Below are 17923 nucleotides of genomic sequence, written 5' to 3'. Positions count from 1 at the left end.
GATGGCTTTTGCCCCTCACATGCTCATCCTAGAGGCTCCAGTATTTGGCCCCCAAAATCAAATCCCGGGGCTGTCCTCTTGGATCACAGCCCCTTCCATCGTGGGCTCCGGAGAGGTGGGGACCCTCTCCTCTTCCTCTCTGGATCCTGGACCCAGCCCAGAGCAAGCCAGGAAACATCCCTAGGAAGTAAACAGAACCTTCTTGTCTGGAGCTCAGGCATGCGTTGGCCTCCAGTCCCTGCTGCGTGTCCTGAGAACAGCTCCTGGCAGCTCTGTGATCACATTTGAGCGTGGAGAAGGCGCCTTGGGAAGACTTCCCCAGCTTGATCTCACTCCTCCTGCAGCAGCCGTGGAGGCGCACTGCTCAGAGCTCCCTTCAAGAACGTGCAGTTCCACTGGAAGGAGTGAGTGATAGCAGAAGGGCCCCGCCGCTGGCCCCCTCAGGAGACACCTCACTCCTCCAGGGACCACCCAACGCCACTGGCTGAGCCCAGTGTGGGGAACCAGGACCTGGACACTTCTGCCTGATGTGAGGACCCTCTAAGGGGCCATGTTTGCTCATGTTACCCCCCTTTGGGGCAGCCAAGGCAGACAGATCTGCGTGGAACCAGAGGCTGGCCTGCTGGGTCCTGCTTCCTCCCCCGTGACCCTCCTTCCTAACTCTATCTCGGCATCCACCTCCTGGAGGACCCTGGACACGCACAGCATACCCCAGTCTTCAGGACCCTGTTTTCCAGATTGAAAAAATTGACAGGCTGAGTGCCCTCATGCATTCCTGCTGCTATAAGAAAATACCTCAGACTGGTATTTTATAAACCAAGCTCACAATTATGTAGGCTAGAGAGTCCAAGGTCAAGGTACTGGCAGTTGAGTGTCCGAAGAGGGCCAGGTCTCTGCTTCCAAGACAGGGCAGGAAGGGCAGGAGGGTCCAGCTACTCCCTTATCCCAATGCCACCCCTAGCCCTTCTATAAGACACTAATCCCATCTGTAAGGGCAGAGTCCTCGAGGCCTGATCATCTTCTGAAGGCCCCACCCCTTACTGTCCTTGCACTGGGGATTGAGTTTCAACGTGCATTTCAGACGGGACACAAACATCTAGGCCACAGCACAAGGGCTGGGCGCAGGGGCTCCTGCATGCAATACCAGCACTCTGAGGCCAGGAATCTGAGAACAACCTGGGCAACACAGTGAGACCCCATCTCTACAAAAATAAACATTAGCCAGGTGTGGTGGTGCATGCCTGGAGTCCCAGCTACTTAGGAGGCAGAGGTGGGAGGACCACTCGAGCCCAGGAGGTGGAGGCTGCAGTGAGCTGTATGATTGCACCACTGTACTCCAGCCTGGGCAACAGAACAAAACTCTGCCTCTAAAAAACCTTTTTAACTAAAACAATAATAATAACGCCAGGCGCGGTGGCTCATGCCTGTAATCCCAGCACTTTGGGAGGCTGAGGTGGGTGGATCACAAGTTCGAGACCAGCCTGACCAATATAGTGAAATCTTGTCTTTAAAAAAAATAAAATTATTATAGTATTAAAATAATAATAATAATAACATAAACAATAGCACCAAGTCCAAGTGACCTGCTAGAGGTCGCATGGCCTTACTGCCCTCTATCCCCACACACTGCCAGGTTATTCTTCCTAAAATGCCACTTGCATTTTGTCACACCCCTGTTCAGGACCTGGCCATGATTCTCCATTACCCCCAGCTTAATCCAGGGCTGTGCCTGCACCAGAGGCCCCAAGAGAACACGGGACTGACATAAAGCGACACACAATCAGGACGAAGGAAGGTGGGACTTGTACCCAGACCCAGGGACTCTAAAACCACAGTGCCGACCAGGGAGGGTGCCTCAGGGCCAGGACTGGCCAGGCCAGATCTCAGCCTCTTCTAGCTATGGCGCAGGCCTCATCTGCAGCTCCTGCCTGCTGAGAGCCAACGAGCCCTGACCTTCCTGGTCACGAAGGGGTCCCTGGGGAGCTCCCAGTGCCTGCGCTGGTGCTCACATTGCACCTGCAAGATGGCCCTCGGACAAGGCAGGCAGGCAGCCTGGGACAAGCCCTGCACGGTCTGGAGCCCGGCTGCCGAGGTGCCAGGGCTGGCTGCAGTGGCCTGAGCACCACTCTCCCGGCAGAGCTCAATTAATCCTTAATCCTCAATTAGGTGATCGCCCCTGCCAATCTGGCAGGCCTGGGGATGAGGATGAGTTGTTCCAGCCCCAGTGGCTTCTCTGGGAGCCAGGATCCACACTCCCACCCTCCCTTCCACCACCCTCACAGCTGGTACAGATGGTATTGCTGTCTGAGAAGATGTCTGTCCCCACCGCAGGGGCTGAGGGGTAGTGATGGCCCTGAGGAAGAGGGAAATCAGAACCCCACTCAGGGCCAGCCTCCCACCACCTCCCCAGCCCTCAGCCTGGCAGGCTCTGTGGCAGGAGAACTGGGAGTGGCTGTGGGGTGGTCTGAAGCGGGGCACTGTGTGTCCGCTGGCAAAAGAAGTGCTCCCAGCTCCCCCAAACCTCATACACACCCCAAACAGACAGCAGCTGGGGCAGGGGATCACTTGAGCCTGTGAGATCGAGGCTGCTGTGGGCTGGGGAAGGAACAGCAGGCAGGCTCGAAACCACGGCGAGTCCAGACCCCTGCCCCCGCCACAGGGGGCACCTACTACCCAACTCCTCCTACTCTTGCCAGTCAGAGCAGCCCCACGCTGTAAGATCTTCTGATTTAGACTGGGCACAGTGGCTCATGCCTGTAATCCCAGCACTTTGGGACACCAAGGCAGACGGATCACCTGAGTTGGGGAGTTCGAGACCAGCCTGGCCAACATGGTGAAACCCCGTCTCTACTAAAAGTACAAAAATTAGCCAGGCATGGTGGTACATGCCTGTAATCCCATTACTTGGGAGGCTGAGGCAGGAGAATCACTTGAACCCAGGAGGCGGAGGCAACAGTGAGCCAACATTGCGCCACCATACTGCAGCCTGGGCGACAGAGTGAGACTCTGTCTAAAAAAAAAGAAAGAAAAAAAAAGCTATACATTCGGATTCATGCTTTAAGTATTTTGAGTATAACATGCATTCAGTAAGCGTATAAATCCTAAGCTCACAGCTCAACAAATGTTACATGTGCATGCACCCAGGTAACCATCACCCAGGTCAAGACATTCCCTCCACCTACTTCATTTTAAAAGATTGTAGGAGCTGGGTGCAGTGGCTAATGCCTGTAATCCCAGCACTCTAGGAGGCCGAGGCAGGCAGATTACCCGAGGTCAGGAGTTCGAGACCAGCCTGACCAACATGGGGAAACCCCATCTCAAAAATTAGCCAGGCCTGGTGGCGGACATCTGTAATCCCAGATATTCAGGAGGCTGAGACAGGAGAATCACTTGAACCTGGGAGGCAGAGGTTTCAGTGAGCCAAGATCATGTCACTGAACTCCAGCCTGGGCAACAGAGTGAGACTCCATCTCAAAATAAATACAAATCAATCAATCAATCAACAAAAGGGCTGTAGACTTACAGAATGACTGTGAAGACAGCTCGGAGGGTTTCCAAATACCCCATACACAGATTCCCCTATGTATCAGTCAGCGTTCTACAGAGAAACAGACCAATAGGATATCTCAGTAGATGATTAATTGATTCATTCATTCATTCACTGAGATATCTACAGGGACTCTTTCAGCTGGCTTTGTGTCCCCATCATTGTGTGCGTTTGTTTGCTTTTAGCACACATCCTCTTGTATATTTCCTGCTCAAGTCCCAGAATCAGTCATTTCTCCAAGGAGCTCTGGTTCATTTTATCGAAGAATGGTATTAGACACCAAGATCTGGGGGATGGCATGGTGCCTAATGCCTGTAATTCCTACACTTTGGGAGGCCAAGGTGGGAGGATCACTTGAGCCCAGAGTTCAAGATCAGCCTGGGCAACATAATGAGACCCCCATCTCTATAAAAACATTTAAAAAATTAGCCAGGTGTAGTAGTGTGCACCTGTAGTTCCAGCTACTTGGAAGGCTGAAGTGGGAAGATCACTGGAGCCTGGGTGTTCAAGGCTTCAGTGAACTAGCCTAGGCAACAGAGCAGTGCCCTGTTTCTCTTTAAAAAAAAAAAAAAAAAAAAGTGGAGAGCTGGATGCAGTGGCTCATGCCTGTAATCCCAGCACTTGGGAGGCCCAGGCAGGCGAATCATTTGAGGTTAGGAGTTCGAGACTAGCCTGACCAACATGGCGAAACCCTGTCTCTGCTAAAAATAGAAAAAATTAGCCGGGCATGGTGGCATGTGCCTATAATCCCAGCCACTTCCCAGCTACTCCGCAAGCTGAGGCAGGAGAACAGCTTGAACCTGGGAGGCAGAGGTTGCAGCGAGCTGAGATCGCACCACTGCACTCCAACCTGAGTGACAGAGCCTCTGTCTCAAAAAAAAAAGGAACAAAAAAAGTAAAGTAAAAGAAACCAAGATCTGGGCACTACACGAGGCTGATTGTTGCCAGTAGGTGTGGGTGGGAAGGGAATGACTGTTTTCAGGTCTTCTCTGCTGATAGCATAAGAAGGGCATGCTATTCTGTGTATATTTACATTTATAAATATTCCTGTTTGTAAGCAACTCAATCTCTATTAAGCTGTACATGAGTTAATGCTGGTGCCTCCGACTCCAGTCCATTACCACACGGATCTGGTCCTCCCACTTGCTCATCTGTAACTTCTCATTCCAACAGTGACCCCATCATCCATCCTCTGTTTACCTAATTGTTCAATTTCAGCACAGGTGTGGTGGTTTTCGAAGTGCTAACGCAGCCTCCTGTGAGACGCCACCATGCAGTTCCTTCTGCCTTTAGACTTACAGACTCCCTCATTTCTAGGCCAGCACCTTATTCCCACAGCCCCCACAGTGAGGTTGTTACATACGTTTGTAATATAGCTAGTTTCTCTGGTCACATTCTGCATTCCATCCTGGTACCCACTGACTGTCAGGATGAAGGTTTTAAAATTGCTTAAAGTTTACTCAGCCCAGCACTACGGCTCATGCCCGTAATCCCAGTACTTTGGGAGGCCAAGGAAGGAGGGTTGCACGAGCCCAGGAGCTGGACGATGCAGTGAGCCATGATTGCACCACTGCACTCCAGCCTGGGCAACAGAGCGAGACCCTGAATCAAAAACACAAGTCAGCCAGGCATAGTGGCTCACACCTGTAATCCCAGCACTTTGGGAGGCCAAGGCGAGTGGATCCACCTGAAGTCAGAAGTTCGAGACCAGCCTGGCCAACATGGTGAAACCCCAACTCTATTAAAAATACAAAAATTGGCCAGGCATGGTGGCTCACATCTGTAATCCCAGCCGGGGCAGATGGACCATCTGAGGTCAGGAGTTCCAGACCAGCCTGACCAACATGGTGAAACCCTGTCTCTACTAAAAATGCAAAAGTTAGCTGGATTTGGTGGTGCACGCCTGTAGTCCAAGCTACTCTGGAGGCTGAGGCAGGAGAATCACCTGAACCCAGAAGGTGGCGGTTGCGGTGAGCCAAGATCACCCCATTGCACTCCAGCCTGGGCAACAGCAATGAAACTCCATCTTGAAAAAAAGAATACGAAAATTAGTTGGGCGTGGTGGTGCATGCTTGTAGTTCCAGCTACGGGAGAGGCAGAGGCAGAAGAATCACTTGAACCTGGGTGGCGGAAGTTGCAGTGAGCTGAGATCACACCACTGCACTCCTGCCTGGGCAACAGAGCGAGACTCTGTCTCATTTAAAAAAAAAACAGAAGACTTTCACTCCCCTATGCTTCACCTATTCAATTCTACTCCCGCCACCCCCAGATCCCCCACTATCAGTTGTATGTTCAACTTCTGTAGTTTTCCCTTTTCCAGAATGTCACAGAATTGGAATCATATAGTACGTAGCTTTTTCAGACCGCTTCCTTCACTTAGCAATACGCATTTAAGATTTAGCTATGTCTTTTCATGGCGAGATAGGTGATTTCCTTTCATTCCCAATAATATTCCACTGTATGGACATGTCAGTTTATCCATTCACCTTTGTTTTTTTGTTTCTTTGAGACAGAGTCTCACTTTGTCACCCAGGCTGCAGTGCAGTGGTGTAATCTCAGCTCACTGCAACCTCTGCCTCCCGGGTTCAAGCGATTCTCCTGCCTCAGCCTCCCGAGTAGCTGGGATTACAGGTGCCCACCACCACGGTCAGCTAATTTTTATATTTTTAGTAGAGACGGGGTTTCACTATGTTGATCAGGCTGGTCTCGAACTCCTGACCTCAGGTGATCCACCCGCCTTGGCCTCCCAAAGTGCTCGGATTACAGGTATGAGCCACCGCGCCCGGCCCCATTCACCTATTGAAGGGCATCTCGGTTGCCTCCAGTTTTGGAGATTATCAAACTTCTGTAAATATTCACATGCACATGTTTTTGAGTGTTCATACATTTTCAAATCGGTTGGGTCAACACCCAGGAACACAATTGCCGGATCATAGAGTAAGTGTATGTGTGGTTTTGGAAGAAACCACCCAACTGTCTTCCAAAGTTGGGGTGTACCATTCTGCACCCCCACCAACAGTGGATGTGAGTCCCTGCTGCTCACACCCTTGCCAGCAATTGAACATTGTCAGTTTCTGGATTTTAGCCATTCTAACAAGAACGTGGTGGTATCTTCTTGTTCACCCATTCATTTTTCAACATTTTATTGTAAAACTTTCCAAACAGGCCAGGCACGGTGGCTCCAAGCCTGTAATCCCAGCACTGTGGGAAGCCAAGGTGGGCAGATTACTTGAGGTCACAAGTTCCAGACCAACCTGGCCAACAGGATGAAACGAAAAATACAAATACTAGCCGGGTGTGGTGGCGCGTGCCTGTAATCCCAGCACTTTGGGAGGCCAAGGCAGGCCTGAGGTCAGGAGATCGAGACTAGCCTGGCCGACGTGGCAAAACCCCATCTCTACTAAAAATACAAATACTAGCCGGGTGTGGTGGCGCGTGCCTGTAATCCCAGCACTTTGGGAGGCCAAGGCAGGCCTGAGGTCAGGAGATCGAGACTAGCCTGGCCGACGTGGCAAAACCCCATCTCTACTAAAAATACAAATACTAGCCGGGTGTGGTGGCGCGCGCCTGTAATCCCAGCACTTTGGGAGGCCAAGGCAGGCCTGAGGTCAGGAGATCGAGACTAGCCTGGCCGACGTGGCAAAACCCCATCTCTACTAAAAATACAAATACTAGCCGGGTGTGGTGGCGCGCGCCTGTAATCCCAGCACTTTGGGAGGCCAAGGCAGGCCTGAGGTCAGGAGATCGAGACTAGCCTGGCCGACGTGGCAAAACCCCATCTCTACTAAAAATACAAATACTAGTCGGGTGTGGTGGCACACGCCTGTAGTCCCAGCTACTCAACAGCCTGAGGCAGGAGAATCGCTTGAACCCAGGTGACAGAGGTTGTAGTGAGCTGAGATTGTGTCATTGCACTCCAGCCTGGGTGACAGAGCAAGACTCCATCTCTAAATAAATAAATAAATTGGCTGGGTGTGGTGGCACACGCCTGTAATCCCAGCACTTTGGGAGGCCAAGGCAGGCCTGAGGTCAGGAGTTTGAGACTAGCCTGGCCGACGTGGCAAAACCCCATCTCTACTAAAAATACAAAAATTAGCCAGGTATGGTGACACATGCCTGTAGTCCCAGCTACTGGGGAGGCTGAGGCACAAGAATCGCTTGATCCCAGGGGGTCAGAGGTTGCAGTGAGCAGAGATCAAGGCACTGCGCTCCAGCCTGGCCAACAGAGACTACCATCTCAAAATGCAAAACTTTCAAACATGCGGCAGAGTTGAAAGGACCGTACAGAAATACAAGGCTGGTCACTAAAACAAGTTTTCATTCACTAAGCAAGCCGACAAGAGCCCATTCTATGGGCTGAATTTAGCCAGTGGGTCCCACTTTTCAACTTCTGATTTGGAGGCTTCAAGGGTGAAAGGCTCCAAAATCCAGGGGATGAGCTCTGGGGCTGGGGGCTGGGAGGAGGGGCGCCCTGAAGTGTTGTACCAAGGAATCTGTGCTATCTTCGCCTGAGGTAGACAGAGTCCTCTCTCTCAGACAGGCCACAGCTGTCACCACCTACCTCCCTCCCGCCACAGCCTACTGCTCCAAGGAGGAGGGACACCTAAAACGGCTTTAGGGCCAAGCCAGTGGCTCCCACCTGTAATTCCAGCACTTTGGGAGGCTGAGGCAGGAGGACTACTTGAGCCCAGGAGGCAAGACTACAGTGAGCCATGTTTGCACCACTGCACTCAAGCCTGACAGGGTGACAGGGTAAGACTCTGTCTCAAAAATAAATAAATATAAATGAATGAATAAATTGCTCTACAAGGTTCAGCCCCTCAGGCACCTCCCAACCAAGCCCCTTCCCCCAAACGTAGGTGTCATGGACTAAATGTTGTGTCATGCTGAAGCCCTAACTCCTAGTGTGGCTGTGTTTGGAGATGAGATGGGCAGCTAAGGAAGTAATTAAGGTTAAATGAGCTGGGCGTGGTGGCTCACTGTAATCCCAGCACTCTGGAAGACCAAGGTGGGTAGATCACAAGGTCAGGAGTTCGAGACCAGTCTGGCCAAGATGGTGAAACCATCTAAAAAACACAAAAAATTAGCTGGGCGTGATGGCAGGTGCCTGTAATCCCAGCTATGAAGGAGGCTGAGGTGGAGAATTACTTAAACCCGGGAGGTGGAGGTTGCAGTGAGCTGAGATTGTGCCACTGCACTCCGGTCTGGGCGAAAAAGTGAGACTGTCTCAAAAAAAAACAAAAAAAAAGGTTAAATGAGGTTGGCCGGGCGAGGTAGCTCACACCTGTAATCCCAGCACTTTGGGAGGCCAAGGCGGGTGGATCACAAGGTCAGGAGTTTGAGACCAACCTGACCAATGTGGTGAAACCCCATCTCTACTAAAAATGCAAAAATTAGCTGGCATGGTGGCAGGCTCCTGTAATCCCAGCTACTCAGGAGGCTGAGGCATGAGAATCGACTGAACCCAGAAGAAGGAGGTTGCAGTGAGCCGAGATCTTGCCACTGCACTCCAGCCTGGGTGACAGAATAAGACCTGGGTGACAGAACAAGACTCTGTCTCAAAAAAAAAAAAAAAAGGCCATAAGGGTAGGGCTCTGATTTGATAGGATTAGTGTCCTTTGTGTGTCTTTTTTTTCTTCTTGAGATAGGGTCTTGCTCTGTTGCCCAGGCTGGAGTGCAGTAGCATATTCACAGCTCATTGCAGCCTCAATCTCCTGGGCTCAAGCAATCCTTCCACCTCAGCCTCCTGAGTAGCTGGAACTACAGGCACATGCCACCATATCAGGATAATTTTTGTATTTTTTGTAGAGACAAGGTCTAACTATGTTGCCCAGGCTGGTTTTGAACTCCTGGGCTCAAGCAATCCTCCCACCTCGGCTTCCCAGTGTGCTGGGATCACAGGAGTGAGCCACCGAGTCTGGCTCTTTTTTTGTGTGTTTTGGATGTGGGGTCTTACTATGTTGCCCGGGCTGGACTTAAACTCCTGGGCTCAAGCAAGTCTTCACTGTGTGCCTCCCAAGTAGTTGAGATTACAGCCTTGTGCCTCCCTGCCCAGCTTCCATGATTAAGTACTTATAAGAAGATATACCAGAAAACTCGTTCTTTCTGCAAGAGGAACATCGGAAAACATAGTCAGAAGGTGGCTATTTGCAAGCCAGGAAGAGAGCCCCCATCAGACACCAACGGTGCCAGCAACCTGATCTCAAACTTGCAGTCTCCAGAACCGTGAGAAAAGAAATGTTCTTTGTTGAAGCCACCCAGTCTATGGTGGTTTTTTTTTTTTGAGATGGAGTCTTGCTCTGTCACCAGGCTGGAGTGCAGTGGCACAATCTCGGCTCACTGCAACCTCCGCCTCCTGGGTTCAAGTGATTCTTCCGCCTCAGCCTCCCGAGTAGCTAGGACCACAGGGGTGTGCCACCATGCCCAGCTAATTTTTTTGTATTTTTAGTAGAGATGGGGTTTCACCGTGTTGGCCAGGATGGTCGAGATCTCTTGACCTTGTGATCCGCCCGCCTCCCAAAGTGCTGGGATTACAGGCGTGAGCCACCGCTCCCGGCCAGTATTGTGTTTTGTTTGTGGAATTAGGCCAGTGGCTCTTGCCTGTAATCCCAGCACTTCGGGAGTCTGAAGCAAGAGGACTGCTTGAGCCCAGGAGGTCGAGGCTGCAGTGACTGATAGAATGGGCAGTGGAGAAAGTAGGAAGGTCTAAGATGTGGAAGTGGCAGAGGTTGTGAACTAGAGCCACTCCATCTTTTTTTTTTTATTTTTGATACTGAGTCTCACTCTGTCTCCCAGGCTGGAGTGCAGTGGCGGGATCTCACCTCACTGCAACCTCCAACTCCCTAGTTCAAGCAATTCCCCTGTCTCAGCCTCCCGAGTGGCTGGGATTATACGTGCATGACACCACGCCCAGCTAATTTTTTTGTATTTTCAGAAGAGACAGGGTTTCTCAATTTTGGGTCAGGCTGGTCTCGAACTCCTGAGCTCAGGAAATCTGCCCATCTCAGCCTCCCAAAGTGCTGGGATTACAGGTGTGAGCCCCTGCGCCCAGCCAGCCATTCATCTTGAATAAGAGCTGGGTAAAATGAGGCTGAGACCTACTGGACTGCATTCCCTATGGTTAAGGCATTCTAAGTCACAGGATGAGCTAGGAGGTCAGCACAAGGTACAGGTCATAAATACTTGCTGATAAAACAGGTTGCAGTAAAGAAGCCAGCTAAACCCCCCGAAACCAAGATGGCGATGAGAGTGTCCTCTAGTCATCCTCACTGCTACACTCCCATCTGAAAACTGATGCCACGACACTGTCAGGAAGTTACCCTATATGGTCTAAAAAGGGGGGGCGCGAATAATCCACACCTTGTTTAGCATATCATCAAGAAACAACCATAAAAATGGGCAACCAGTAGCCCTTGGGGCTGCTCTATGGAGTAGCCATTCTTGTATCCTTTTACTTTCTTTTTTTTTTTACACAGAGTCTTGCTTGTCACCCAGGCTGGAGTGCAATGGCTCGATCTCAGCTCGCTGCAACCTCCATCTCCCAGGTTCAAGCAATTCTCCTGCCTCAGCCTCCCCAGTAGCTGGGATTACAGGCATGCAGCACCATGACAGCTAATTTTTGTATTTTTAATAGAGACAGGGTTTCTCCATTTTGGTCAGGCTGATCTCGAATGCCCAACCTCTGGTGATCTGCTCGCCTCGGCATCCGAAAGTGCTGGGATTACAGACATGAGCCACCGTGCCTGGCTATTCTTTTACTTTCTTAATAAACTGTCTTTCACTTTATGGACTCGCCCTAAATTATTTCTTGCACAAGATCCAGGAACCCTCAGATGGGATATGGATCCAGACCCTGTTGTGAACTGAACGCGAGCCTGGGAATCTCGTCCAGCGAGAGGGTCCCAAACCTGGAAGAGAGCGTGCGCAGAAAAAAAGGAGAAAGAAAAGAGTGGGGTCTGGAGGACTGGATGGGCTATGCCCAAGCAGCAATTTTATTTGTGCAGCAGGTTCCATTATATCCTTTTCTACTTAATGTTGTTTACGTCAGATCAAAGCATTTCTCAAATAACAAAAGAAACAGAAAACAATTCTGGGGAACTAGTAAAAGGAACAGCACAAGGTAAGTAAGTTACGCCCAGTAAATACTTAACAATTGTAAATACTTAGGTTAAGTCACAAGGTAAGTAAGTTACGCCCAGTAAGTAAGTTACGCCAAGTAAATACTTAACAATTGTAAATACTGAAGTTAATATTTTACAACAAATGTAGCAAGGATCCAAAAATGAACACAATGAAGCAATAAACCATAAGGAACCGAAAGTGGACACAACTCCTCCCAAGTCCTCATATCCATAAAGTAATGTCTGTTAATTATTTTGAATAGCATAGTCCCTCTCTCAGTTCCTGCTTTCCCTCAGCTCGACTCCCCAAACTGGAGATCTGGTCCGGGCTCAAGCTCACCATATGGCGAGGCCCATTTCCCAGGGGCCTCACATGGGAGCGATCCCCACAGTTCTCCCTCAGGACCCCTTTCCTGTGACAGAAGGAGTGGGCGCTTGGTGGTGCCCAAAGGAGGCATAACCCTCCGTGGCTCCTCTTCACCTACTATCCACAGATTTCTTGAGAGCGCACCCTCAGTGCCACCACAGGGAGCGTAAGCCCTCGAGTGACCTGATCAGTACCTTTTCTTCTTAACGGTAGCTGGATCTGAATATGTATTCGAAACTATAAATGGTGAGTACACAATTGAATGGACATTATTTCTTTTCCTATCTAAGATTTTTTTTTTTTTTTTGAGACAGAGTTTTCGCTCCTTACCCAGGCTGGAGTGCAATGGCACGATCTCGGCTCACCGCAACCTCCGCCTCCTGGGTTCAGGCAATTCTCCTGCCTCAGCCTCCCGAGTAGCTGGGATTACAGGCACGCGCCACCATGCCCAGCTAATTTTTTGTATTTTTAGTAGAGACGGGGTTTCACCATGTTGACCAGGATGGTCTCGATCTCTTGACCTCGTGATCCACCCACCTCGGCCTCCCAAAGTGCTGGGATTACAGGCTTGAGCCACCTATCTAAGATTTTTTAAAGTTTGTTACTCCAAAGGAAATATTCAACAGATGGCAAGACCGGTGGTGTTTTTCTGATGGCCGGAGTTAGGGAAGCACTGGACTCTGTGGTCAACTCAGCTTCCTTACATCCAGGTCACCTAAGGTCCCCTCCTGCCCCTGTGGTTATTTCCACGGCTCCACCCCCACCCCCCAATGAACTCTCCAGCAGAAAAAACAAAAACAAACAAACAGGCCGGGCGCGGTGGCTCACGCCTGTAATCCCAGCACTTTGGGAGGCCGAGGCAGGTGGATCACAAGGTCAAGAGATCGAGACCATCTTGGCCAACATGGTGAAACCCCGTCTCTACTAAAAATACAAAAATTAGCCGCGTGTTTGGCATGCGCCTGTTGTCCCAGCTACTTGGGAGGTTGAGGCGGAAGAATCGCTTGAACCCGGGAGGCGGAGGTTGCAGTTATCGAAGACTGCGTCACTGGGCTCCAACCTGGTAAGACTCCGTCTCAAAAAAACAAAAACAAAACAAAAAAATAAATCGCCGCTTCTTAAACACATGTCGTGCTCTCCCGTTTCCCAAGGTTTTGCACATGGCAGGCCCTCTACCTGGACTGCTCCCTCCACCTCCACTTCTGCCCCCACCCACTCAAGTGCTACCTGCTCTGGAAAGATTTCTGTGATGACACCCCGCAGACACTCTCTCTGTTCCAGTACACCCTGTCCGCGTCTCCCCTGTGGCCACTGTCTCACTGCAGTGTAAGGAAGATGTTGCTTCCCTGTCTGTCTCAGAGAATAAGACCTCCTTGAGTACAGAGGCCATGGCCAGTTCATTTCTGTAACCTCAGCGCTCGGCACAAGATGTGGGACGGAGGAGGGAGTCAAGGGAGTTAGAACATGGTTTTTTTTGTTTTGTTTGTGAGACGGAGTCTCGCGCTGATGCCCAGGCTGGAGTGCAATGGTGCGATCTTGGCTCACTGCAACGTCTGCCTCACTGCAACCTCTGCCTCCTGGTTCAAATGATTCTCCTGCCTCAGCCTTCCAAGTAGCTGGGATTACAGGTGCCAGCGACCACACCCAGCTAACTTTTGTATTTCACCATGTTGGCCAGACTGGTCTCAAGCTCCTGACCTCTTTTTTTTTTTTTTTTTTTTTTGAGACGGAGTCTTGCTCTTTCGCCAGGCGCCAGGCTGGAGTCCAGTGGCGCGATTTCGGCTCACTGCAACCTCCACCTCCTGGGTTCAAGCAATTCTCCTGCCTTAGCCTCCCGAGTAGCTGGGACTACAGGCGCACGCCACCACACCCAGCTAATTTTTTGTATTTTTAGTAGACAAGGGGTTTCACCAATGTTGGCCAGGATGGTCTCAATGTCTTGACCTCGTGATCCACCCTCCTCGGCCCACAATTCTGGGATTACAGGCGTGAGCCACCTCTCCGGGCCGAACTCCTGACCTCAATCAGCCCACCTCCACCTCCCGAAGTGCTGGGATTACAGGCGTGAGCCAACACGGGCCAGAACATGTTTGTTGGATGGATGAATGAATGAACGACTGTCCTGGAGATGAAGATCTACAAAGCTGGGACCATGAAGGTACGTAAGGCCAGAGAAGTTTGAGCTTGGGGAAGGAGCCTGGGAGAAAGGGTTAGTGAGTGGATGAGGGTTTGAAGTCTTAAGTTTGTGGGGAGTGAGATTTGAGGGGAGGCGTCTGAGTGGTGGAATGGAAAGGTATGGGGGCCCTGGAGTGGGACAGGAAGGCGGGGAATGAAACAACAAGCACTTTATGACATTCACTTAATCCACACAACAACCCAATGAGATCGTCATTTTCCCCATTTTACGGATGGGAAAACTGAGGCATACTGAGGCGAGACACTTGCCTGGGGGAAATCGCCAGTGGGGGTGGTGCTGAGATTCAAACCCAGGCGGTTGGCTCCAGACCGTGCTCTTGATCAGTTTGGTACCGGCCCGCCACACAGTAATCTCGCAGGTTTGCCCTACGGCCATTGACACCAGCTGAGGCGGCGGCGCGGGGCCTTGGGGGTGCGGGCAAAGGGGTCTTTGAGGTCGCCCTTGGACCTGACGACCAGCCAAGCCACAGGAAGAGCTGCGCGTGGCGGCACTGAAGTAGGGCCTGTTGCCATGGGAACAAACGCAGGCCTCGGGCGGACGCATGCGCAGATCGGGGAGAGGGTGTTGAACCGGTGAAAGGTGACGTAAAAGCGCACGGGGTGGGGCGCGGGGCTCGGGACGTCAAAGCTCTGCGTCCTTCGGCCCCAGGAGCGGATAGGGACGCACAGCGGCGGCGACAGAAGCGACGGCAGCGGCGACAGCAACCCCTGCTGGGCCGAAACTGGGCAGAGCAGAGCCGACGTCTGAAGCAGCGCGAGTGAAGCGCGAGGGTAGCGCCCGCGTCCGGGAAGACCCCTCGGCGCGAACCGGCGGCCCAGCCCGGGGTCCGGGGCCTCGAGGCCCCGCCTCTAAGGCCTGGGGACTAATCGGATTGAGAGCGCGCCGGCCCGGGCGGCGAACTCGCCAATTGCAGAGGGCGGCAGCCACCGCCCAATCCGGAGCAGACAGGTGCGAGGTCCGGAAGGCGGAGACCAATCGGTGGCGGTTGCGACCTGCTGGGGCAGGTCTCGTCCAATAAGGAGGCTCGAGTGACATCTTCAGGCGCCAATCGGGAGTGAGGGAGCATTCGAGCCCGCTCGCCCTTCCGGCCAGACCTCTATTTACCAGAGGCGTGCAGCCCGCTTGCCAATCAGAGCGCGGCTGAGCGGCCCGGCGGCCAACCCCCGAGGAGCGGCTGGCTGGCGTCCGCCGCGCCCAGGAGTTGGGGATGTCCTACAAACCCATCGCCCCCGCCCCCAGCAGCACCCCTGGCTCCAGCACCCCTGGGCCGGGCACCCCGGTCCCTACAGGTGAGGATCCAGCTCCACCCCTGCTCGCCTGCCGGGCGGTCGAGGTCTCGAAGAGAAGACGGCCTGAGTTCTGCAATACTGGGCCTGCCGCCTACCCCTCGCTGAGCCTCAGTTTGCTGGCCTGTGAAATGGGCGTGGTCATGTAAGGGCTTGTAGGTGGAGCTCAGGGGGAGGGATTTGTCCCTGAAGTTAATCAGCATGGAATGAAGCATCCTTTGGAGGGAATCGGGCGAACGCGGTCCTGGGCTTGGAAAAGCAGGGAGGCGCGTCCCTGCCCAGCGCTGACCTCTTACTCGCGCCTGTTGCTGCAGGAAGCGTGCCGTCGCCGTCGGGCTCAGTGCCAGGAGCCGCCGCCCCTTTCAGACCGCTGTTTAACGACTTTGGACCGCCTTCCATGGGCTATGTGCAGGTGAGTGGGGCCAAAGCCTTGCTTATGGATGGGGACTGGAGTTTCCTTCCCTGCCAGGTGCCTGAGCTCACTGCCCTGTTCTCTTTTGACATAGGCGATGAAGCCACCCGGCGCCCAGGGCTCCCAGAGCACCTACACGGACCTGCTGTCCGTCATAGAGGAGATGGGCAAAGAGATCCGGCCCACCTATGCTGGCAGCAAGAGTGCCATGGAGCGCCTGAAGAGAGGTAAGTGAGGCCAGGCCGCCCTGCCCTGCCCTGCTCCCCTGCTCAGGAAGCCGACACTGCACTATCCTTCATTAGGGAAGTAAGGACATCTGGAGGCCACCCGAGCGACGCCTAGACTAGGGCCAGTATTACTATGCAGAGAGGTATTTTGAATTGAAATTGAGTCCGTTTCCAGGGAAGAGCCTGGGAATTTGTATTTCAACAGGGCCACCTTGAGGATTAGCCAAACCTCTAATCTCATCTCGCCATTATTAGATTTGAATTTCTCTTGCCGAAAGGAAAGGGAGTGGGGAGGCAGTGGTGGTCCTCTGGAGGGCGGAGGTGGGGCTATGGAGGGTTGCTGAGACCCCACCCTACCCCCAGGTATCATCCATGCCCGGGCCCTAGTCAGAGAGTGCCTGGCAGAGACAGAGCGGAACGCCCGCACGTAACAGGAAGCCTCTCGGCCTCAGCGTCTGGACCTTTCCCGGCCACTGCAGAGCACCCGCTTCTCCCTGGCCATCATCCCGAGTTGCACTAACCATCCTGGGCTTCCTGTCCTGTGTCCTTTGGTGGGTGCCCTCCAGGAACCAAAGGGTGGCTCTCACTCCAGGTGGCAGCACTAAGAACGACCCCCCCCACAACAAGAGTTTAGCAGCGAGGTCCCTGTGAGTCGCGCCCATGACCTGCCGACAGTGTTGCCCACCGGAACTTTCTGTGGCCCCCACTGCTCAGCCCCTCCCAGCACTTCTCCCACTTCGTCCCGAGCCTCCCTCTCTCCCAGCAGGGGCTCAGGCCTGGCACCTGCTTGCCTTGTGTCCTGGGCCATAGTGACTCTTTTCTCTGTGTGTCTTTTGCTAAATATGCCCTTTTTATATTAATAAAAGATGATTTGGAGTTGTGCTGTCAGCTCTGAGCCTTTCTGGGTCTGGTTCTTCAGTTAAGCCTGGGTGGGCCAGGCAGAGAAGGAAGAGGAGACTAGGGGTGGGGAGGGTGTGACTGAATGGGGTTTGACTTGCCTCTGTGGGCCACAGGCCTCCTGTGGGACCCAGGCCCTCTCCTGCCCCAGCCCTGGTGCTGAGAGCCCTGGGCCTTCCTGTGGTGCCACCAGGGGGCAGAGCAGGGCCTGGCTGCTTCCACAGCCCTTTGCGCTGTGGGCAGCCTGGGCCTGGAGGGCACTTCCTCTGGATTGGCAGTGATGCCTGGCAGCGTGGAAATGCCAGTTCACGTAAGCCACTCCCTTACACTCCCTAATGCCCTGACAACACCCCAGCCTCTGAATCAGCCCTGAAGGTCTCTGACACCGCAGAGAGAATGCACACTGCTGCTTCCAGCACTGGCCTCAGAGTCAAGCAGAGAGGCTGGCGGGTGCTGCCGTCACCGCCGCAGCACCTGTAGCAGGCTGGGCGTGATCCCAGGAGCCCAGCCTTGGGGTTCCTTAGGGTGCCTCGCCCTTTGCCCAGACTCCGGGTGGCTGGCTCGCCAGACTTGTGGACCCGGAAGGCAGAGGTGGGGGAGGCTTTGTGGCACCACGCAGTGGCTAGCCCAGCCACTCAGAGTGACAGCCCGCTTCTGCCTGGGTGTGTAGCTGGGTGTAGAGGCCCGGGGGCCCTGGAGGTCAGCCCTAGGTGGAGGCACATCAGAGCCACGAGCGTCTGCCTAGACTTTGGTGGGGAGGCATTTCCTCTACCCTGGGTCCCAGGTCCAAGGACTGCAGAGGGTGAGGAGAGGAGAGTGGGCCTGGGACACGCCCCCCCATATCAAACTCCACCCCTTCACTGCACACAG

The 17923-nt window shown here is 53.0% G+C and overlaps 1 protein-coding gene across 2 annotated transcripts; it reads left to right on the top strand.

Moving 5' to 3' along the window:
* Nucleotides 1–15358: 15358 nt before the first annotated feature.
* CDK2AP2 (cyclin dependent kinase 2 associated protein 2) lies at nt 15359–17044 on the top strand. 2 transcript variants are annotated; one of them, XM_002755588.6, is made up of 4 exons: nt 15359–15520; nt 15832–15929; nt 16024–16156; nt 16520–17044. In XM_002755588.6, the coding sequence occupies exons 1-4, from the start codon at nt 15439–15441 to the stop codon at nt 16585–16587; spliced, it is 381 nt and encodes a 126-aa protein (XP_002755634.1). In that variant the 5' UTR covers nt 15359–15438; the 3' UTR covers nt 16588–17044. The 2 variants fall into 2 exon arrangements, with proteins under 2 accessions (XP_002755634.1, XP_009006820.1); XM_009008572.4 differs by having other exon boundaries at nt 15359–15662.
* Nucleotides 17045–17923: the final 879 nt, after the last annotated feature.

Source organism: Callithrix jacchus, chromosome 10 (genome assembly GCF_049354715.1).
Source record: "Callithrix jacchus isolate 240 chromosome 10, calJac240_pri, whole genome shotgun sequence".
NCBI classification, from domain to species: domain Eukaryota; kingdom Metazoa; phylum Chordata; class Mammalia; order Primates; family Cebidae; genus Callithrix; species Callithrix jacchus.
Note: the sequence above shows the minus strand (reverse complement) of the source record. Positions and strands in the feature narration are given on the sequence as shown.

Coding starts and splice junctions, on each gene's coding strand:
- CDK2AP2 (XM_002755588.6), top strand. CDS start 15,439: ATGTCCTACAAACCCATCGCCCCCGCCCCCAGCAGCACCCCTGGCTCC. Junction 15,521..15,831: donor GGGCACCCCGGTCCCTACAG/GTGAGGATCCAG, acceptor CTGTTGCTGCAG/GAAGCGTGCCGTCGCCGTCG. Junction 15,930..16,023: donor CTTCCATGGGCTATGTGCAG/GTGAGTGGGGCC, acceptor CTTTTGACATAG/GCGATGAAGCCACCCGGCGC.